Genomic DNA, 22,394 nt, shown 5'->3' with positions numbered 1-22,394 from the left:
CTACCCCGTCGACGGTGCGTCTGATGTCTCTCTGTCTGGCTGGCTGATGGTACGCCCGTCTGCACTAATAACATTGCACGCGCGTCCGATAGTGGGAAACGACCTGAGCTCCGTCAGGAAAACGGGTGCTGTGTCACCTGTCTGGGAAACTGCATCATTAGAACTCCTGCATTTGGCTTTTCTTCATTCAGTCGCGATAGTTCTGCAATCGGGTGTAACGTTTGCGTTCAGTTCAGTCTTACGACATAAATAAGTGGCAGCAATACCAGTTTCATCAAATACACTTGAATATTCTTAAACCAAGATAACGTCACAAAGGTTTTTACTTCACATTTCAATGAAGATTTTACTGTAATAACTGTTTATAGTGAAGTGTTCATCATGAGGTTTTCCACTTTCGTGTAATTTATTTGAAGGATTTGCCCCTCTGTTTTCATTTAAATGAGGCAAACCTGAATGGAGGCTTTCCAATTGTGCAGTGCTGCAAACTTGTCTCATTAAGATTTAGGGTTATAAATAAAGATGACCAATATTCAGTTGTGATGCGTTTCTATTGTTAGTCTGTATCTGCCAGTTTGCTGTAATATGAAGATACAGACGGGACATGAAACGCTACATGTACAAAATATGTGAATATTTTCCAAAAATCTGCATATAATCATTTCTAATAGCATATTTACAAAAAATTGATATCCTTAAATTCATTCCTTCAGAAGGTTGAATGTATAAGCTTTTATTCTTCTATTTCCAGGGTTCTGATTCGTGAGCTGAAGCGCCTGGAGAACATCAGTCAATCGCCATTCACCTCTCACATCACCAGCAGCCTTCAGGGACTGTCCACAATCCACGCCTACGGAAGAGGGCCCGACTTCCTCCAGAGGTGAGTACAATGGGGCCTTTCAAAGATGGAGATCATTTACCTTTAATACAATCTTATCTCTTGTTGAAGGTTTTCAGTTTACTCTCCAGTTAGTAAATATACCAAATCTCATACCAGGATGAGAGGATGGAGATCTCCTTGATTTTGCTGTGGTTGAAATGGTTTAATCTCTCTTTTTCCAGATATCAGGACTTACTGGACACCAACCAGGCCTCCAACTACCTCTTCAGCTGCGCTATGCGTTGGATGGCTCTCCGCCTAGACCTCATCAGCATCTTTCTTATCACTGGCGTAGCACTTTTTATTGTCTTCATGCACAATCAGATAGCTCCAGCCTACGCAGGCCTCGCCATATCATACGCAGTGCAGGTTTGTGAACCTTTAGTTTAGAGACACTTGTAGCTCTAGTCATCTCAAAAGAAGGTGGTTCTGTTCTCCAGATGATAAACATGTGTAAAAGTTGACAGTTGTTTCGCATTCAGATGTTGCTTTAAATGACAATGTTCAGCCCTCCATTTTGGGGGTCGTCGTGCTGTATTCATGTGTAATTCTACGGTCTTTTGAGGAATGTTTTTTTTCTCATTGCTAAACTGTCAAATATTTCGTTGTCTTATCCTTTTAAATGCGCAGTGATTTCATGCATGTTGTAATTACATAGAATGATGAAGAAGCACAAATCTGTTGATTTAGCTGTAAATTTGTTGATTATTTTACTGCCCAATCGTTCAAGCGGAGCAGCGCGTGTAAGCGTGTTTCATATAATTGCCTCGACAGTGTCAACTATTAACCTTCCACCTCTGCCTGCTCCTCTCTCACCTCCAGCTGACCGGCTTGTTTCAGTTTACCGTGCGGCTGCTCACTGAGACTGAAGCTCGCTTTACATCAGTGGAGAGGATTAATCATTATATTAAGGTAAGAGCATTGATTTGCACAGTGAGGAAGGTGTTTTAGGTGACACACTTAGACCCATTGTACACGGTGACTCAGACGGCTACGCTGTAGAGAATTGTACCATCAAACGCACACCAGTACAGGATAACAAAGCAGTTGAAGTCGGCATGTCCAGACGTGTGTGTGTGTGTGTGTGTGTGTGTGTGTGTGTGTGTGTGTGTGTGTGTGTGTGTGTGTGTGTGTGTGTGTGTGTGTGTGTGTGTGTGAGAGATGAACACAGCAGGAAGCAGATAGAAACCCAATGTGAGGTCTTAACACACTCGAAAGAACATGGCAGGGCTTGTTTCACACCGCAGCCATCAAACTGCGAAAAGATACAAATATCAATGCAACTTCTTATTTTCCATCTCAAGTCCAGAGAAAAATCTCAGAAAAAAAGCTCAGAGAGAAAAGCGCGCCGCATCAGTTTGGGAGCTTGCACCTTTACAGAGAGTCAGAGATTAATAACCGATAACATATCCGCTCCTGATCTCAGTGTCTAGAGAGTGAAGCACCCCGACAAAGTCCCGAGGCAGATGCTCCTGATCCCTCCTGGCCGCAGCAGGGAAGCATCACCTTCCAGGATGTGGAGATGCGTTATCGTGATAATCTGCCACTTGTGCTCAAGAACCTGTCCTTCACCATCCGACCCGAAGAGACCATCGGCATCGTGGGCCGAACAGGATCAGGTGAGTGAGTCCCCCTCTTCCCCAGCCTGCAGTGCCTTCGGCCTGTTTCCACGTATCTTTTTTCAAGGTGCACACACACGCTCGCTTCCTCACACAGTATGTCTTCGGTACTGGTTTGCAGGAAAGTCCTCTCTGGGTGTAGCTCTGTTCAGGCTTGTGGAGCTGACCGGAGGCTCGATTGTTATCGACGGAATCGATATCGCACGGATCGGTCTCGATGACTTGCGGAGCAGGCTAGCCATCATTCCTCAAGAGCCCGTGCTCTTCATCGGGACAATCAGGTAATGCAAAGGATAATTACTTCTATTAACAGGATGTGTAACTTATATATTTTTCTGGGGTTTACAAGAAATAAGCCCTCAACATTTGATGTGCTCTTAAAGAACTGCTCTAGAAAATCCCTCAGAGTTGAGTCGCACAACTGTGTGGTCAAAATAAGTGCTTACATTATGTGTAGCACTACTTTGCCATATAGTTGGATGCCCCCTCCTGCAGAAAGTGGTGTGCCTTCAGTCAGCCTCCCCGATTGTAGCTCCAATAAATGTTCTTACATCCAAACTGAGGAGAATATTTTGCCCATCTGAGTGTGTGATCCTGTTAACGTACCATGGCCATATCCCACCATTTGCCTTGAAACGGTTTGAGTTATACTCAATGTCATGTGCTGTGTGGGGCTCAGCAGTCTTGTGAGTATATTATTGTATAGACTCACTTAGTGTAAATGCAAAGCAACACCAGAGGGACCTTTGAACAGAAAACAAAATGGTGCTGGGAGGTAAGAAATGAAAGACGGGAAAATGCATTTAACAGGTTTCAAAAACATTACATTGGTATTTCTTTTATAAAAACTGACAGTAAATATCTTTATTAATGTCGACCACTTCAGCCTCAGTTGGAAATTGACCTTGGTCAGCAGAGGGTAGGGAGTGCAGGATCAACAGTGTACTGCACCTCTTGTCTTTATTTTAACATTTTTATATACTACCACCATTATGTATTTTTCCAAAAGGACAAATTTGGACCCATGGGACCAATACTCCGATTCCCAGATATGGGAAGCTCTTGAGAAGACGCAGATTAAAGAGATGGTAAGTGATGAGCTGATTCACCGCTGTCCGATTTGACCAAATAGCTTAGTAGTTGAATAGAAAAAATGCCCTTAAAATCCTTCCTCACACCTCGGTACGTCACTCTGACCGTCCTCAGATCAGCCAGCTGCCTCACTCGCTCCACTCAGAAGTGACGGAGAACGGAGAGAACTTCTCGGTGGGAGAACGGCAGCTACTCTGTGTGGCCAGAGCTCTGCTGCGGAACAGCAAGGTGCTGATTGTGTGATGCGTCTCGTTCACATTTACATGCGGAACATTATTTTACCTGGATGATGATAGCAGCTCAACAAGGAGTTTGCCTCGGATTCATGATGAGAAAAACCCCAGATCATAAAAGATCACAGAACATGTGCGTCTCTCTGCATGGAATAATACTGCCCCCTAGTGCTAGGCATCAGAGCTGCAGCTAATGAACATCAGCAGCATATAGTATATAATGTTTTTTTATATTTGAGTATAAATAATGACACCCTTTGATATTGCATGTTTTGCATGATACCCTTTGATATCACATGTATTACAGCAAACACAGGCTTTCCTCTTCCTAACTGTTCTTCTTGTTTTGTTTACCAGATTCTTTTATTGGACGAGGCGACGGCGGCCATTGACAACGAGACGGATCGTCTCATCCAGGAGACCGTCCGCTGTGCGTTTGACAGCTGCACCACGCTCATCATTGCCCATCGGCTCAACACGGTGATGAGCTGCAGCAGGGTCATGGTCCTGGACCGCGGACAGGTGTGTCCAAAGGAAACCCGGTTGATTGCACGATCGCACCAACCCGCTTGGTTGAATCTCATTCCCAAGTTGAAACTGCCCTGATTTGCTGTGTGAATTGCTCTCTTTGAGGCGGTAGATGGGTTCAGGGAGTGCACGTTGTACTTCCGCGGCGTTGTGTTAGACACTAGATGCAAGCCGTGAACATGGAGTGCACACAAATGATCACCTGCTTCAGTGTTGCCCCTTAAACCTCTTACTATATGTTTTGTAACAGCATTTGGCGTGCATAGACAAGACGCATGGTGTAAAAACCAAATCTAATTTGTGGCCACGGAAACATGTTCTCTGGCCTCCATTGGTGGGTCAGGGGGGGCAACTAGATTGTCTAATACTGGTTAGAGATTGCATTAAGCAGTAAATAGTCAGATTTGATGGTTGCCTGGTTAAATTGCTTTAGTGTTAACCATGGAGCCGCTGAGGTGAATATATTCTGAATATTCAAATTCTTTAAACGTGCCGCCGGTGGGAAATAACTCGGGTTGTAATATTCTAAGAGAAAATAATACCTCCGATTATAGATGTTACATGCTCATACTGATGCTCTTTTATCCTTTTCATTCTCATAGATTTTGGAGTTTGACAGTCCCGCTGCCTTGCTGGCAGATGAAAACTCGCGATTCAGAGCCATGATAGAAACATCGGAAAACCAAAGCAGATGAAAAACACCGGAGGTGAACTGATGCAAGCGGAGAGGCTGCAAAATATTCGGTGGAATAACCGAAATGCACAAAAATCCCATACTACTCAGTCCTGCTGGGGTGTGAGAGAGACGTGCAAAAATACATTCGCCCCTGTTGAGGGCTTCAAAGTGTCATGTCTGTTGTTTTAAGACCAAAGACACAAGGAACACATTTTTGTGTTTTCACAATAACTAAAACATTCTACTAGTTTTTTACTAAATAATCAACTGCAAGGGAAACAAAGCAACAACTCTGATCAGACCACTTTAAGGTATATTTGAACACATGGAAAGACATGTGGTGCCTCCTTTTCCTCTGGAGATCAGCTGATCAGTTAGACTCCAGATTTGTGTTTGTTTTTTTCAATTGTTAAGACTTCACGGTGCAGGAATCCACTTGATTGACTAATCAATACAGAATATCTGTAAAAATTCACCATTAACCATTTTTATAAGAAAATGTTTCACCGCTTTAAAAAATGTTCTATGCATCGAGTTCAAGGTTACAATGCAGTCCTTTTAGTGAATTATTGCAGAAGCCAATGTGCCAAGAGTTGAAAACTTTCAGGTCCTATAATGGAGTTAGCCATGTAAGCGGGCTGTTTTACCCATGTCCGTTTTTTGTTTTGGAATGAGTAGAAGTTTCCTCTAAATCCAAATACTAGAGTATCAAGACAATCAAGCTTGTGTTAAAAAAAAAAAAGAGTGCAATATTTTTTCCTTTGCCTTTATGCACGTGAGATTGTAATCTTTTTGTAAATATTTGATATTTCTTCATATGGTTCTTGATTCTCAATAAACAATATATTTTATTTATGCTGATGTGCGGTTATCTTCCTTATTTTAAGTGTGAAATGTGAACTACTAATTGTAGAGGTTAGAGTCTGCCCAAGGTCTGTGAAAGGATATACACATGTGTAATACAGTATTATAATGTGTTTTCTGGCTCAGCGCACTTCTATTGGTGCACACATACCTGTTCTATTGGTCAGCTGTTAGCAAAAAACATAAATTCTGCAGGAACTGGAATTGGTGAAGCGGCACAGGAGTCAAAGGGGATATTTATTTATGACAAAACTTGGACAGCACAAAGATGTTTCTGCATGTGTGAGATGGATAAACAACCGGACTCCGTCACTACATACCCTGACCCTCAGCTGCTAACAAAACATCCTGACAACATCTTGTAAGAGGATTCAGCTCCTTGATACTACATATCACACCACATGACAATCTTATATACTCAGCTTGCAGGTATCTGTTTAGTACGTTTGAGAACGTAAGTATCTCCAGGGTGTTTCTGTATGCTTTCTATTTGCTCGGCTGTTGACTGTCTTTTGCTCCCCGTTTGTCCTAAAGTGTCCTAAAGTAGAGGTATACCAATATGTTTCTTTGTCTACATGGAAACTAATAAGCTGCTGGGCCCCAGGCTGCTGTAACACCTCTTAACGTGTGGTAATTATGCTCTGCTTAGGAAACTGAATCAGACTGAAATGCTGAAGTCCTAAAACTGAATGTTGACGCATACCTGTCAGGACAGAAAGGGGGTCTTATCTAGCAGGACCCATCTAAAGGCCTGTTTTTTTAATGCAATTGTGTTTTGTGAACAAATATGCAGACATTCAGTGCACTTTACAGCTATTACTCTACATGATGAAACCCATCAACCCAAAGACAAAGGTGTGATATTCTTGACCCAATGCAGGCTATATAGGCTGGTAGATTAAAATGCAATTATTCTGAAAAAAAATTCACAAAATCCTGTTGGCCCAACGTGTTCCCTCTCTTCATCATCAAGTCAAATTGGCACACTCGTATTACCAAAAAAACACGTGTTGATTGTGTACTCCATTGTTATAGTGTATGAATAAGAATTCTATATACATTTACAAAAATTCAAGAAGAAAGGTTTCATTCAGATGCACTGTGTGTTCTCCGTGACTTTTATTTTGAAGTTTGGGTACGAAGCCGTGCCGGAAGCGAGTGTCGTTGTTGTAGCTCCGCTCGGGCTGTTGGGGAGGAGGAAAGCCCTGGCTGTGATGCCTCTGGATGATGGCTGCTTTCGGGATCCTAAGTTACGAACACCGGCCGTTAAAGAGGCCCCGACTGGGCCCTCCGGACGTTTATCCCCAAGATCCAAAGCAGAAAGAGGTCAGGTTCTACGATGTGCAATCTCAAAGTCCACGAATGTGGTTTTGTGGGAGGAAATTTTCAGCCGTGAAACTGCCCGAGCTAACGGCAGCTAGCCCGTGTAGCCAGCCCTCTAGACGAGTTGGGCCTAGCAATAACAATGAACAGTACCTAGTTGTCAGTTGGTTAGCTTCCTCGCCAGCTCGCCCGGAGAGCTACCGGTTCGTTAGGTATCGCTTGGCTAAGCTAGCCCGTCGCCTGTCGGGTTCTAACCGGTCCGAGCCGACGCTAAACGGGCAACCGGTACGTTTCGCTTTGTGATGAAAACGACGTAACGCGTTTCGCCCTTTTCTTTTAAGATGGCAATTGTTCGTTTAGTTACGTGTGGTGATCCAACGCGTTTACGTCAACCAGCGTTCTACCTTCGCGTCGCGTTCGTTTCCCGATGTGCGACCTGTGCTGAGTTTTGTGAGCTCGGAGTTTGGCCTAACGTTAGCCAGGCAACGCGGCGGTGCTGCTGGCTCCCGATCTATTATTAACCTACGGATGTAATCTGTTGATGTACACGGGAAAGCGGACCGCTCTACCTGTGGGTCTCTGTTGCTGCAGGTATCCTACAATGACGTAGTAACACGATTATGGATATCTTACACAACGCAATTAAGCACATATGCAGATTTTCCTCAAACTACCGCTTATCTAATTACTATTTTTTCATATTTGAACACTGGTGAATGTTTATGAATATTTTTTTATTGATCATAATTCAACCTGAGAAATGTGTTTTTGTTTCAGGATGAGCTGACTGCTCTGAATGTGAAACAGGGATTCAATAACCAACCAGCTGTGTCTGGTGATGAACATGGCAGTGCCAAAAATGTCAACTTCAACCCCTCAAAGGTAACGACCCCCCCTCCGGCCCACTTAATAAGCTCAGGTCCTCGTTTCTCGCTGCGATGTATAGCGTGATCCATCCTGGCCCTCATACATGTCCAACTCCGTGCGTTGCAGATCAGCTCAAACTTCAGCAGCATCATCGCAGAGAAGCTGCGTTACAACACGTTTCCAGACACGGGGAAACGTAAGCCACAGGTCAACCAGAAGGATAATTTCTGGCTCGTCACAGCAAGGTCACAAAGCTCCATCAATAACTGGTTCACGGATTTAGCGGGGACTAAACCTCTGACACAGCTGGCTAAAAAGGTAGGACCCTGTCTTGAGTCTATCAAAGCCATCCTCCCCCAATGGATCTCTATTTGGGTTTTTGTGGCTGTAATGATGGCCGAAGGGTTCACCTACTATTGCATATGCTTCACCCTCTGCGCTGTGCTTCGGCTGGTTGATCCATGTTATTCTCTGCCTCGCGGTCTCCTGCTCATGTTTTTTATTAGATTTCTCATTCCATTGTTTTATTTTGCTGATTTCCACCATTTACATTAGGAAAGGACTGGACTGGATTTTTAGACGGTCGGCAAAACAATTGTCGCCCAACAAAGGACGTGTATAATATCTCATGCATTTACTTTGTTTGGAGTTTAAAATTAAAATAAAAGGATTATTTCATGAGGATAATAAATATTGTATGCAAAATAGGGTGTAATCAAGTATCTGTCAAAATAAAATGCATTCTAGCGTGTTGAACGTTAGCATATTGAATCCACAGTTCAATGTTAGCGTTTCTAGCTGTTGCTACTGTATGAGATGCTATCCTGCTTCTGTGATCAGGCTTCATGCAGGTTAGACTCACAGGGACAAAGTTCATGTTGCACTGAGGGAGTAAAGCCGTGTCTGTCCACTAGAAGACGCCCCAACGTACCCTCTCACAATGTTTTTCGCATTTGAGCATTAGAGCTTTGCAGGGCGAGTAGTGTTATTACACATGCATATTATTTAACGCTGATTTTGACAAATATTCATAGAATGCAGATAATTGTGCAACATTAGATCCCAGATATGGCTTCACTCATTGATCTCTGGCGAGGACAGGTGTAGCTAAGAGAATGAATTGAGATGCCTCATGAAATGTGAAGTAAAAATAAGTGCTTCAGCGATGTGAACGCAATGAACAGAATGAAAAACTGCTCCTGTTCGATTCCACGTCACAAAATAAAGATCATGCAGCAAAGGTAAGTATTGCTTTGTTTTGGTTTTATTTTTTTCTTTAAATTAACCCAAAGGATGCTTCTGTTTAAACCAAGTCTATTTTTTGCCTCTTGTGTTTACCCGACACAATGAATGCCTTTTGTTTGTTGGTAGGGAAATAGGTTTTATTGCAGTGGGATTTCAACTTGTAATTCTATGGTTTGTAGATTGTTAGGTGCTGGGGTATTTCTAATTAAACGATTTGCTCTGTATGTGCTCTTACAAATAGTATCACGTAGGTGTTGAGTATTTAATACATCAGGTAACATTAAAGGGAACTTACTATTCATACATGTATGAAGGCCCCTCGTAATTTAGTTACGCTGCAGTTGATTTATTTACTGCTTTATTTAACCTGCATTGGTACATACATTTTTCACGGTTTTCTCCCTAAAATAATAATTTCTTACTTTTCTTGCAGTTGCTGCTCAGCGTCTTCATCCAAGCCATAGAAGAAGTAACATCAGGAAAACACAGTGGACGTCTTTTGTTGAAAAGATGGAGTTAATACAAGCGATTTGTCCAGTGCAAGTTTTCAAAACAGAATATGGAACGGAAATATTGTCTAGCAGAAATGTCCATTGTATTACGAACGACTTGGAAGCCTGTCTTTACATCATTTGGAAGTAACATGTACACCATGGAACATGTGTAGCATGGTGTACATGTACTATTTGTAAGATCACATACACAGGGTTTTTATTTAGCATTTGTTTGAACCTTTTCTGCCTTTTAAGCATTCAGGTGTTTGGAAAAAGTATTACTCTTGCGATGATAACGGATTTAAATAAATTACTTTCACCTTGTTTTCTGACTTTCTTTTTATTGCCACCTCTGAGGTTTTGATATATTTATATATATATTTGTCATGTTTGCATTGTTTCACTCCACATTAGTGACACACATAAAATGTCTTTGCCACAGGTTCCCATCTTTAGCAAAAAGGAGGAGGTTTTTGGATACTTGGCCAAGTACTTAGTCCCCGTCATGCGTTCAGCGTGGATGATCAAGATGACCTGTGCGTATCACGCAGCCATCACGGAGACCAAAGTCAAGAAGAGGCACGTGATTGACCCGTGTATAGGTAAGTAATGTTAATCGTGGGTTCGGTTTCTTTCTGCTTTGATATTCCATATTTGCTTTTAGGTCAAAAACGAAATGAGTCTGCTTCCTTTCACCGGTTGATAACTATATATGATGTGTTCTTCCCGTCATTCATTACTTTTCTGTGGCCTTCCGATGAATGTTTGTGTTTGTAGAATGGACTCAGATTATAACAAAGTACCTGTGGGAGCAGCTTCAGAAGGTGGCCGAGTTCTACCGACAGTTTCCCAGTCAAGGCTGCAGCTCACCACTGCCGGCCACTCCTGCCGACGTGGAGACGGCCATGAAGCAGTGGGAATACAACGAGAAGCTCGCCATGTTCATGTTTCAGGTCAGTCAGCGCGTTGTGGCGTAAAGATAGGTCGCATCTACTTTTCCAGCAACACAGAGTAGGACAATCTTCTCTAATTGCATTAGTTATTAGTTCAAGGTAACAGTGTTTCAAATCAGATCTGAACAATTAAAAGGATCCTTTTTAAAGTAATCCTATTACATTTGGGAACAATAATGCAGGAGCATCTTTCAACCAATGGATCCCCTGACCTTTCTATGTCTGGGTCCCCACACTAAACGCCGCAATCATCGTGCGCATTCACTCGATATTAAGATTCGCCTGTGTTTGGCTTCTGTGCTCAGGACGGCATGTTGGACAGGCATGAGTTTCTGACGTGGGTGCTGGAGTGTTTCGAGAAGGTCCGACCCGGCGAAGATGAGCTTCTCCGACTGCTCCTGCCGCTTTTACTGCAGGTATGCTCCCTCTGCCCGTCTGTTCTCGCCTCACCGTCTCCACCTCGGCCTCACACCAGGCATTGCTTTTGGGAAACGTGGCGTCCTGCTTAACCTTCCAACAGCTGTGCTCGCGCGCGCGCACACACACACACACACACACACACACACACTGGGTGTTATGACAGGCTTCTATAGCTGTCACCACTTCATCATGAACCAGTTGTGTGTCTTCGGCAACGGGACTTTGGTGGTTATGACCTTTTCTGTCGGAGGCCCAGAGCCCGTCAGTTCGTGTCTTCTCCCACAGTGGACTGCAGCTAATGGCCACTGGGTTCCAGGGGGGGTAATGCCGTGAATCTCTCCTCTTGTCTCACAGTACTCGGGAGAATTTGTACAGTCTGCTTACTTGTCACGGAGGCTGGCTTACTTCTGCACACGCCGCCTCAACCTGTTGCTAAGCGACGGCAGCCTGGGCCCCGGCACGGGAGGGCATCCAGCCCATGGCATGTTGACGCAGCAAGGTAACGCCCTGCCCCCCACCCCGACCTCGCAGCCGGCAGGAGGGAACCAGCCCCAGACAGCTTTCACCGACTTCTACATCTGCCCTCAGCACAGGCCTCTTGTGTTCGGGCTCAGCTGCATGCTCCAGGTACAATGCGTCCATTTTGACCGAGACGCGGAACGTCAAATGTAGAGCGAGACTCCAAATTCTGCACTTGCTAATTGTTGTTGTTGTTTTGTGTTCCCTGGGTCCGGCCCTTGCCCCATCAGAGCATAGTGTTGTGTTGCCCCAGTGCTCTGGTGTGGCATTACTCTCTGACGGACAGCAGGAACAAAACCGGTTCCCCTCTGGACCTGCTGCCCATCGCTCCGTCCAGTTTACCAATGCCAGGCGGCAACACTGCCTTCACACAGCAGGTACGTGTGTCTTTGCAAACTTCTAGGGTTCATGTTTACTTACAGCCAGTGATGACAAGAACAAGATGAAACCACGCACGGGCACTGGAGGCTGGCTCTAAAATGTCACTCCCAATCGACCCCCTTGTTACAACAGCAGAAAGAAGATCATTACGGCCTCTAGTAAGACAGTTCTTTGGTCGTTCTTCTGAAAACACGTCTTTACATTCCAAGGCGAGATGGACACGTGTGCTTACAGAACCCCGGCGGTTTCTCGTTCGTTTTGTTGATGTGAGATGTCGGGGGTCATTCTTTTTCTCGCCCCCCTTGGTTGGTCAACAGGTCCGCACGAAGCTGAGGGAAATCGAGGAGCAGGTTAAGGAGCGAGGCCAAGCGGTGGAGTTCAGGTGGTCGTTTGACAAGTGTCAGGAGACCACAGCAGGTTAGAGACCTGTTCCCTCGACACCCGCCCAGAGCTCATCCGACAAGCTCAGTGTTTTGAAAGGATTTCTCTATCATCTGTTACCAGGGTTCACCATCGGGAGGGTTCTCCACACGCTGGAGGTCTTGGACAACCACAGCTTTGAGAAGTCCGACTTCAACAACTCACTGGATTCCCTCTACAACCGAATATTCGGGTCGGGTCAGAGTAAAGATGGCCATGAGGTAAGGATCTGTTTGTATCATGCCGAATGCACGTAGAAGCCTGGGAACAAGGCATCAGATTAAACAATGTGAGCTTCTGTTTTCTGTCCAGATGTCACCAGATGATGACGCGGTGGTGACCTTGCTTTGTGAGTGGGCCGTGTGCTGCAAGCGCTCTGGCAGACACAGGGCCATGGTGGTGGCCAAGCTGCTGGAGAAGAGACAGGCTGAAATCGAAGCAGAGGTAAGGCCCCCCCACCGCCGCGGGTTATTGCCACATGTTGCCGTCGCTCCGTTTTTCACAACTTGACTGTTAAAGTAGTGGATGATTTCCTGCTGGAACCTTTCACTCGATAAAAGCAATCTAATGCCTGGAAGGGGAATGTGTCTGAAGCTACTGGTATTCAAATAAATGATGGGCAGGTATCTCAACATAAGTAGGTAAGTAAGTAGTACTAACTGCTCCTATTTCCATTTTGAAATGTAAACCGCTTCCGCCTCCTCTCCGGTCGCTAAAGGCACAGTGTCCACAGTTACATTTATTTTGGAGCGTTTCATTTAGACTCTCGCTTGTGATCTGCGAACGGGGCTTCTGTTCACAGCTCAAAGTGTTTGTCGCTTGTCCGCAGAGATGCGGCGAGTCCGAGGTGGTGGACGAGAAGGGCTCCGTGTCGTCCGGCTCGCTTTCCGCCGCCACGCTGCCCGTCTTTCAGGACGTGCTGCTGCAGTTCCTCGACACTCAGGCTCCCACGCTCAGTGAGTCTCTCTCAGTTTTTCTCCTGTTCCCGGAATTGTTGAACGCCTCCGTCTTCGCCCGTCGTCCCACTACCCGCAGCATTTTAATTATGCGTGATTCACCGAGGGGAAACGTGGCGTTAAATATTCAAATCCCCCTTTTCCTCCTGCAGCCGAGCCGGGGAACGAAAGTGAGCGGGTGGAGTTCTCCAACCTGGTCCTGCTCTTCTGCGAGCTCATCCGCCACGACGTCTTTTCCCACAACATCTACATGTGCACGCTCATCTCCCGCGGGGACCTGGCGACTGACTCGCATCTGCCGCGCCCGCGCTCCCCCAGCGATGAGCCATCCGATGAGTCGGAGCGCAAGGAGCAGGATGCGGGCAGTGGTATCAAGATGGAGGCACGTTGGAGGCATCTGTTGCGAAGTGTGATGAGCGATTAAGCAGACGATTGGTATAAGATGGTAACGCGAGGTTGTTTTCTTTTTGCTCAGCAGGATACCGGTCTGTCGGAGTCGATGGAAATCGATCACAACTCAAGTGCTAATTTTGATGAGGTGAGCGCGACATTTTTTAGATTTGCTTGTCGCAAATGCGCACGTTGATATTGAAGTGAGTGACGTGACTTTGTTTGCCTCGCAGATGTTCTCTCCTCCGATGCACTGTGAGACCAAGGGGAGCCCCTCCCCCGAGAAGCCGGCTGCAGAGCCGGACAGCAAGGCCGGCTGTAAGGACAAGGGCACGGACCCCGCGTTCCCCCAGTTGTATGAGCAGCCTCGCCACATTCAGTATGCCACTCACTTCCCTATTCCTCAGGTAAGAGTTTGGCGTTTTGAAAATCCCAGAAATCGACACTTGTTTGTAAATCGGTTTCCTTCCAGCTGGCCCGAACAGACTGTGTTTGAACCATATGTTCCATCAACTGATGGTGATATACACTAATCCCTTAGCCCAGCGGTCCCCAACCTTTTTTACCTCACGGACCGGTTTCATGTCAGACAATATTTCGCGGACCGAGAAGGTCCGACTGGGGGGAGTAGTCGCGCGCTCTGTGTTTGCTGGTCGTGCACGGTAAAAGGACAAGAGAAACGCCTGGTGGCGCGTGGGGAATATGTCAGAGGGACGAGCGCACATTAGTAGGTATGATGAGTATGATTACTGATGATTGTTTATCAAGTCCAAGCTGTAAATATTTTGCTAAAGCACCAAAAAATACTCAGAGGAGCGAAGTGCTTTTGTATTTGTATTTTTGCAATACCGCTGTTTGCCTACACTTGACACTGAGCCCGAATGCTTTGATAGAAAGCCAAGCTGCTGTTGGTTGGTTTGAACTAAGAGCGCTGTTTAGATGTTATGTCAGAATCCACAAGATTTTTTATGACATTTTGGACTTTTAGTGAAGCTTCACTCCTTCTACACCGTGTTGTGGTGAGAGACTAAAAACAATTAGTGACTGTATTATGATTAGCTCCTCAATAGAAAATGTATCCGTTGTTGTAATAATGTATTGATAATTTAAGAGGTGGACGGACAACCTAAAACGATACTGGACTGAATATCTTTGGGGTTTTGGGTTGTTGAACACATCAAAACTTTCACTATCAAAAAATATTTATAGAAACATCCTTTCTTTGTTCTTGTTTTTTCACATTTTTCTTGACTTTGTTCCTCATAGCTCGTCTCATCTGTCGGCCCAAATAGCTTTCCCTGCTACGCTGCTTGGGTGTAATCAGGTGCATCAAGTTCATAAGGACCATTTGTGTGTCTTTGTCATTTTCCTGCAGGAGGAGAGCGCCAGCCACGAGTGCAACCAGCGGTTAGTGGTCCTCTACGGTGTGGGCAAACTGAGGGATGAGGCGCGACACACCATCAAGAAAATTACCAAAGACATCTTGAAGGTGCTGAACCGCAAAAGTGAGGCCGAAACAGGTAACTTCCTCAATTTGATGGCTTCATGTCCTGTGTTCTCCATTTACTTAAGTTTTACATTTCCTTTAGCTGCAGGCGAGCAGTTTGTCTGGAGCAAACTGGCTTTTAAGTTTCATTTCACCCACTTTTCATGTTCAGTGATGAAAATGCTAATAACAGTTGTTAACGCGTCCTCCATTTCGTCGACTTGTATTAGTTTTGTTCGCGTCCCTCTACATGACAATCACACAAGATATAATGTTTTACCAGGAAGTAGTTTGGAGCGCAAGGTTTTTCACGTTTGGATGTTTTGGGATTTTTGTACAAATGCAGGCTTTCTTTTTGTGGCCATTCCTGCTCTATTTATCATCCAAATCTTCTTCCTCCAAAACATTCCAGTGTGTTCCCATTCCAGCCTGTTTTTCTTTCTTTGTTTATCGACCCCTACGGGGCTTCTATCCGCTAATCTTCTTTGCACACAATCACTATGCTAAAAGCTCTCATCCGTTGGCAGCAGCCACGTTATCTCATACATAGATACATGTGACCTTATTGAGGTGATCTGAGGGTTTTCAAAGACGTAATTGCAAAGATTGGAGTGGTTTTTTTTTTCTTCTCACCTAATCACATTTGTGTGAGCCGGCGATGACCTTGCGCATATAGTTAGGGATGAAAAATCCCATTTTCCGTTTTCTTTAAAGGGCCTTTACAGCACTGTCTTTACCACCGATGCTTCGACTCGAAGGAGGCTGGAAGTACGATAGTAGACCACTGGCTTGACTCCATTTCGTGGCTGGCACTGTTCACTACTAGAATGAGAAACAGCTCCCCGGTTAAGAGCCGCTGCTCACTCACTTCTTATACTCGTCTCTTTCCCACATCTGCAGAAGGGGAGGAAGGACAGAAGAGGAAGAGGAGTAAGCCGGAGGCGTTTCTCACTACAGAAGATATCTTCTCCAAGTTCCAGCACCTTTCCCACTTTGACCAGCACCAAGTCACCTCCCAGGTTAGACCAGGAAACCTTGTTCTTTCATGTCCTCGGGTTTCAAAGTATGTTAAGTGAATTATATCGGGACTAACCACTGTTGTATTTATGCAAATAACTTTAGCTGCCTAAAACAGCAGACCTCCCAAGGTGACCCATTTGAATGTAAATGTAATTTGAATAAATTTGGTTTTCTCTTGAGATGAATACAATTTGAATGCATAATGCACTTGGGTGACTGTCACTTACTTGTGCTGCAGAAGATAATGTGTTCAGATTTCCCAGCAGGGGAGGTTGTAATGGAGGATGTAGTCGATCCCAAATTCAATACTCAAGAATGATGCACAATTTGATTTCAAGTGCCATAGGTCAAGTATAGCAAACAGTCATCCCAAGGTGAAGCCTCAATGCCAGGTTGACATTTTATTTGCTTCCTCGTGAACTTTGCAGTTTTCCCTCCTATGTGATGTCTGCAGGTGTCCAGGAATGTGCTGGAACAGATCAACAGCTTTGCCTTAGGGATGTCCTATCTCCTGCCTCTCGTTCCGCACATTCAATTCATCTTTGACCTCATGGAGTACTCCCTCAACATTAGTGGCCTCATAGACTTTGCCATCCAGGTATGGGCAACTCATTCGATGACGTTCACATGGATGGATCCATTTGTATTCCTCATCGGTACCTGTGTTAATCTTGCAGCTTCTGAATGAGTTGAGTCTGGTGGAAGCTGAGCTGCTGCTGAAGTCGTCCAACCTGGTGGGCATCTACACCACCGGCCTGTGTCTGTGCATCGTGGCTGTGCTGAGGAGGTACCACTCCTGCCTCATCCTCAATCCCGACCAGACTGCGCAAGTTTTCGACGGGTACGTTGCTTCCGGGAGCTGATGTTTGTATGAAGGGTACAAAAAAATCTCTTTCATAAAAGCAGATTTGAATTGTTGGCCAAACTCTAGAAGAGTTAATGCTTTTGTTTTGTAGCTATTACGGAGATTCAATTCGACTGTAAAGGCGCAATAACCAGCGCAGAGAAATTAGTTAATCTTGCAATTAATGTTTTAATTAAAAAGAGTTTTAATGGCGAATTAAAGAATTGTTAATTGAAGAAACTTTTCATTTGAGTTACTACCGTCTGACAACAATTGCTTAGCCTCATTCGACGGTTTTTAAACAGACTTTATTCTTCTGGGTTCTGATCGCTGTACCACTAGTGGTTGTTTGTGCTGCTGGTAATTTAGCAATTTTAGCTGATTCTATTTTTGCACTTAAGTTCTTCTCGATTTAAAGCATTAGCTAGATGCCAGAAGTCTGAAAGCTCACGATGGCTTCTACAAAGCCTCTAACCAAAGTAAATGTAATTATATATTAAGTAGTGCCTACACAAAAGGGACAGCTTTGGAGTTTCCCAAAATATCTGCCTTTTCCTTTTTAAAGCAAGAAGCTGAAGCCGTTTGCAGCGGAATCACGTGTGTAAATGTGTTCTCAGGTTGCGCATCGTGGTGAAATCAGGAGTGAACCCGGCAGACTGTTCCTCTTCTGAGCGCTGCATCTTGGCCTATCTGTATGACGTCTACACCTCCTGCAGTCACCTCAAGAATAAGTTTGGCGAGATTTTCAGGTAGAAAAACATCACACAAAGAATGTTGCATGAACTAAAGACAACATTTAGCTCTGCTTTGAAGCTTTTTTGACAAATCCCTCATGGATCATGATCATGTTTGCAGAAGTGTATGTTGTGACTCGTACTTAAAGATAACTTTTATAAACACTATACATGTGCACATATTATATCTACAGCCAGTTTTATTTGACAGCCAACTGTCCTATTTAGCTGCTTCTATTAATTAGGAAATTCCAGCCCTTGGGGACAGTTGATCTGCCGTCGCCAGATGTTATTTGGTTGCCATAGTTGAGTACTGACATCACTCCTCAACCTCTCTTTTGTGTCTGCTCTCAGTGAGTTCTGCTCCAAGGTGAAAAACTCCATCTACTGCAACATCGACCCGTCGGACTCCAACATGCTTTGGGACCCCGTGTTTATGATGGAAGCCATCGCCAACCCCTGTGCCCCCAATTTTAACCACTCCATGGTGGGCAAGATCCTCAACGACAGCCCGGCCAACCGCTACAGCTTCGTCTGCAACGTGCTCATGGACGTGTGTGTGGACCACAGAGACCCGGAGAGGTGTGTTGCTTCTGTTTACCATTTCTACGTGTTGCGTAACGGCGTCTGTATGGCTCACAGGGCCAGAGCTCTCCGCTCCTTTTTTGTTATCTGTTTTCTACTCTGCGTTTATCGTGGTGTGAACCGCTTTCAGGGTGAACGACATCGGGATCCTGTGTGCGGAGCTGACGGCGTACTGCCGCTCGCTGAGCGCGGAGTGGCTCGGCATCCTCAAGGCTCTCTGCTGCTCATCTAACAACGGCAACTGTGGCTTCAATGATTTGCTGTGTAACGTAGATGTAAGTCTGTGTTTCACGCCTCTTAAGCGAAGGCTCCAAGGGCCACGGTGCGAGTTATGCTGCACCTTTTCTGCATAAACTACGGCTCTCACTCCCACTGCTATTTGCTTGTAAACACGGTGTGGGTTCTGTTACATTATATGTAGCTCATTCATCATTATGTCAGCCGTAAATGTTTTTCTTCTACCATCCGTCCACCTTAGTTTAATTCCAATATAATTCAGTGGCTCTCATTTGAGCCTTTTTGTCGTCTCTTATACAATGTATCTATGCGCCCCCTCGTCCTCCAGGTTAGCGATTTGTCCTTCCATGATTCCCTGGCTACCTTCGTAGCCATCCTCATTGCTCGACAGTGCCTACTCCTAGAAGACCTGGTTCGCTGTGTGGCCATTCCATCCCTCCTCAATGCTGGTAAGGATTATTAAAACTGTAATGTGCTGCTTTTGAAAAATATTTACTCAAGCGCAAGCTGACGCCGGGTTGTCAGATCAGATCTGTGTTCTTTCTATCGTTTTCTCCAAAGTACCATCCGGCGACACCAGTGTTCATCTGATTACATTTTAAACTGGATGTTTTTTTAAACAAGTGGAACTTGTCACAACCATTTCCTCATACAATTGAACGTTTGTATTTTGTATTCACTTAAAGTGTTGGAAGCTGGAATTTTAAGCCCTTATTCATAACTTTTAGCCTTTTCACCCCCAATATTCTTTTTCTTCTGCAAATCAGAATTATCCATCTTCATATCAGTTACCAGTTAATCTTTCCAAGTACCCCCGGGGGTTCCAGTACCTTTTATCCTTTAAACTCTGCCTTTGTCTAAAACGTGTTCTGCAACGTGTGTTGAGACTCTGAATTTAGTGGTTTCTGTCGGCGACAGAGCGTCACATTGCAGCTTGGCTCGTAGGAAGGAGCACCAGGCTGTATAATGCATCCCCTCTATCAGAGGGGAGAGTTACCACAGCGTATTTGATCTGGATCCATGAAGCCTCGGTGCGTTTTGTGCACGTGCCAGAGACGTGCCTCCCTCTCCCCACTGCTGATCTCTTTTTTTCCCAGCTTGGAGACAAAGCCCCCATTCAGCCATGCTGTTTGGTGGGATTTGGCACTTTGTATAACACAACCGCACATGCCAAATGCCAACAGCTCTTGCTTGTGGTAAATGCTTTGTTCTCACTTCCCCTTCTACACCAACAGTTTAAAATTCCACTTCATCCTGACAGATTATAAGTGTATCCGGGTCAATGTTTAAATTTAGAAGAGTCTCTGATTTTATAGCTGTGCAGAAAGATGTTTACCTCAGTCATGGGATGTGTAGAACGTCATCTTCAACCGATGCAATGTATCCCACAGCCTGCAGCGAGCAGGACTCCGAGCCAGGAGCCAGACTCACCTGCAGGATTCTGTTGCACCTTTTCAAGACACCACAGCGCAACCCTTTCCCCCAAGAGGTGGTGAAGTCAGGTAGTGAACAGAACACGAGATCTTTTACCACCGTTTCCAAACTTTGGATTTTTTACCGTATTGTATAACGGTGTCATGCCTTTGCAGATAAATCCTCAGTTGGTATCCGCTGGTCTTGTGATCGCCACCTTCTTGCTGCCTCCCAGAACAGCATAGTTGTTGGAGCAGTATTTGCTGTCCTCAAAGCTGTCTTTATGCTGGGTAAGAATCGTTGTATTGCTGTCATATCATGGAGTTTATTGTCCAAAGCGGTTTGTTTTAAAAACACAGAATCAGCTTAGTCACAGATTGCTTATCTCTATGTTGTCTCAGGTGATGCTGAGCTAAGAGGCTCGGGACTGTCACACCCTGCGGGCCTCGACGACATATCTGAGGGGCGCAATGTCTCCATAGAAACGGCCAGCTTGGATGTCTACGCAAAGTATGTTCTGAAGACCATCTGCCAGCAGGTGAGAATATGAGTTGAAAATCGAACGGTATGAAAATCCACAGTCTGTGTGAAATGGAAAAGGTAGAAAATTAAGCCACTGAGATTACTAATTGGAGTGTCAGAAACAAAAAGCTTTTTGCTGCACAGAGCTGTGCTCGAATGATTTTTGTCTTATCTTCAGTATTATCATCAATAATTTCTCTCTAAAAGCTTTGGTGGCAACACACATGAACAATGCACTTTCTATTTCTTGTCACTGAAGCTCTCCCTTATTTCTGAGCTACGTGAAAATGCAGAAAACGAGAATAAGATCAATATCTGCATCAAATTTCATAGATATGAAGCCCAGAGAGTGAGCGAGCTGGCAGCGGCTCAGAGATCCAGACCTCAAGAGACTGCAAACACACTGTCTACCCAGCAAGGCTTTGGCTTGTGCCGTTCTACTCCTAAGAAATGTCCCTTGCCTCCCCGAGCCTTCGTTTGAGATGGAAGATCACAGAGGTTGTTGACCTCTATGCCTCATTCCCCTCTCGTGGTGTCTTGCAGGAATGGGTGGGAGAGCGTTGCCTGAAGTCTCTATCTGAGGACAGCAGTGCCCTACAGGACCCGGTGCTGGTAAACATTCAGGCCCAGCGGCTCCTGCAGCTCATTTGCTATCCCCATCGCCAGCTGGACAGCGATGATGGCGACAACCCTCAGAGGCAGCGCATCAAACGCATCCTGCAGGTCCAGAAGACACCCAAATTAAAAGTGTTTTTGTAAACTCGCTCACAGCTATGGAGTGTTGCTGCCCTCTCCTGGCTGACTACGTTCTGAGGAAACGTCCCAGCGGTGCAATGAACTGGGCATGTCCATAACTGGCTTTGGACAAGAGAAAGGAAGAAAAAAACTAACCATATTAATTTTTTCTTTCATAGAACATGGACCAATGGACAATGAGGCAGTCATCCCTGGAGCTGCAGCTGATGATCAAACAGAGCACAAACAATGTAATTGGCTTCTTTCAGTACTTCTAAAATCTTAGTGTAGCCTTTGTCAAATGAATCTGATTGGCCACATTTATTTTCCAATAGGAGCTCTACTCCCTCTTGGAGAACATAGCCAAGGCCACCATAGAGGTGTTTCAGAAATCAGCTGAGATGAACAGTAACCCCTCAGGAAATGGAGCGGCGGCTCAGGGTGGCTCCGGATCCAACAACAGCTCTTCCAGCAAGATGAAGCCAATTTTAAGGTGTGTATCTTTCTGCCTGCTCTAAATGCTTTTACCTCACACACTTTCCTTTGCATTAGTGTTTTCTATCAACACATTTAATAAAATACAAAATGTAACCCGTTGTTTCTTGATCTGCCCTGTGTGCGGCAGCTCATCTGAGCGGTCAGGTGTGTGGCTGGTGGCTCCGTTGATAGCCAAGCTGCCCACCTCAGTACAGGGCCACGTGTTGAAGGCCGCGGGGGAGGAGCTGGAGAAAGGACAGCATCTGGGCTCTTCCTCACGCAAGGAGAGGGACAGGCAAAAACAAAAAAGGTAAGCACTCCATTTATCCAACAGAGGAATGAGGTTTAATCTGCTTGTTTAACAGGTCTTGTAAGGCAGGATGAGCATTTTCATTTTGTGCCACTCTCACAAGTTATGGAAGCTACAAAGACATCTAATCCAAAGTCATAAGTCATCTGAGCACGATTTCTTCTTTGTTAA

The 22,394-nt window shown here is 45.0% G+C and overlaps 2 protein-coding genes across 5 annotated transcripts in view; both read left to right on the top strand.

The window, feature by feature from the left end:
• The window catches only part of LOC120817863 (ATP-binding cassette sub-family C member 5), a gene marked incomplete in the record, with an annotated part of 20,497 nt that extends 14,614 nt beyond the window's left edge, over window positions 1-5,883 (top strand). Inside the window, 9 exon segments of the mRNA XM_078100717.1 lie at window positions 752-880; window positions 1,063-1,249; window positions 1,703-1,792; window positions 2,307-2,499; window positions 2,621-2,780; window positions 3,509-3,587; window positions 3,706-3,819; window positions 4,182-4,346; window positions 4,955-5,883. Coding sequence (XP_077956843.1) covers window positions 752-880; window positions 1,063-1,249; window positions 1,703-1,792; window positions 2,307-2,499; window positions 2,621-2,780; window positions 3,509-3,587; window positions 3,706-3,819; window positions 4,182-4,346; window positions 4,955-5,047 — 1,210 coding nt within the window.
• Window positions 5,884-6,991: 1,108 nt separating this feature from the next.
• The window catches only part of med12 (mediator complex subunit 12), a 20,177-nt gene continuing 4,774 nt past the window's right edge, over window positions 6,992-22,394 (top strand). For 2 of the 4 annotated variants that reach the window (XM_040175099.2, XM_078100714.1), the window contains exons 1-30: window positions 6,992-7,218; window positions 7,993-8,097; window positions 8,209-8,400; window positions 10,264-10,423; window positions 10,599-10,774; window positions 11,080-11,190; window positions 11,549-11,821; window positions 11,944-12,090; window positions 12,412-12,511; window positions 12,599-12,735; window positions 12,827-12,958; window positions 13,344-13,470; window positions 13,623-13,852; window positions 13,949-14,008; window positions 14,094-14,267; window positions 15,236-15,380; window positions 16,247-16,365; window positions 16,821-16,964; window positions 17,044-17,207; window positions 17,828-17,959; window positions 18,299-18,526; window positions 18,660-18,804; window positions 19,095-19,215; window positions 20,158-20,268; window positions 20,356-20,469; window positions 20,581-20,717; window positions 21,245-21,424; window positions 21,616-21,687; window positions 21,772-21,929; window positions 22,062-22,223. In XM_040175099.2, coding sequence (XP_040031033.2) covers window positions 7,117-7,218; window positions 7,993-8,097; window positions 8,209-8,400; window positions 10,264-10,423; window positions 10,599-10,774; window positions 11,080-11,190; window positions 11,549-11,821; window positions 11,944-12,090; window positions 12,412-12,511; window positions 12,599-12,735; window positions 12,827-12,958; window positions 13,344-13,470; window positions 13,623-13,852; window positions 13,949-14,008; window positions 14,094-14,267; window positions 15,236-15,380; window positions 16,247-16,365; window positions 16,821-16,964; window positions 17,044-17,207; window positions 17,828-17,959; window positions 18,299-18,526; window positions 18,660-18,804; window positions 19,095-19,215; window positions 20,158-20,268; window positions 20,356-20,469; window positions 20,581-20,717; window positions 21,245-21,424; window positions 21,616-21,687; window positions 21,772-21,929; window positions 22,062-22,223 — 4,358 coding nt within the window. In that variant the 5' untranslated portion in view covers window positions 6,992-7,116. Of the gene's footprint in view, window positions 7,219-7,992; window positions 8,098-8,208; window positions 8,401-10,263; window positions 10,424-10,598; window positions 10,775-11,079; window positions 11,191-11,548; window positions 11,822-11,943; window positions 12,091-12,411; window positions 12,512-12,598; window positions 12,736-12,826; window positions 12,959-13,343; window positions 13,471-13,622; window positions 13,853-13,945; window positions 14,009-14,093; window positions 14,268-15,235; window positions 15,381-16,246; window positions 16,366-16,820; window positions 16,965-17,043; window positions 17,208-17,827; window positions 17,960-18,298; window positions 18,527-18,659; window positions 18,805-19,094; window positions 19,216-20,157; window positions 20,269-20,355; window positions 20,470-20,580; window positions 20,718-21,244; window positions 21,425-21,615; window positions 21,688-21,771; window positions 21,930-22,061; window positions 22,224-22,394 lie in introns of all 4 variants that reach the window. The other 2 variants (XM_040175098.2, XM_078100713.1) reach the window with 1 other exon arrangement.

The sequence above is a fragment of the Gasterosteus aculeatus genome, chromosome 4, assembly GCF_964276395.1.
Source record: "Gasterosteus aculeatus chromosome 4, fGasAcu3.hap1.1, whole genome shotgun sequence".
Classification (NCBI taxonomy): domain Eukaryota; kingdom Metazoa; phylum Chordata; class Actinopteri; order Perciformes; family Gasterosteidae; genus Gasterosteus; species Gasterosteus aculeatus.
The sequence above is the reverse complement of the archived record's forward strand: the minus strand, read 5'-3'. Positions and strand labels throughout refer to the sequence as shown.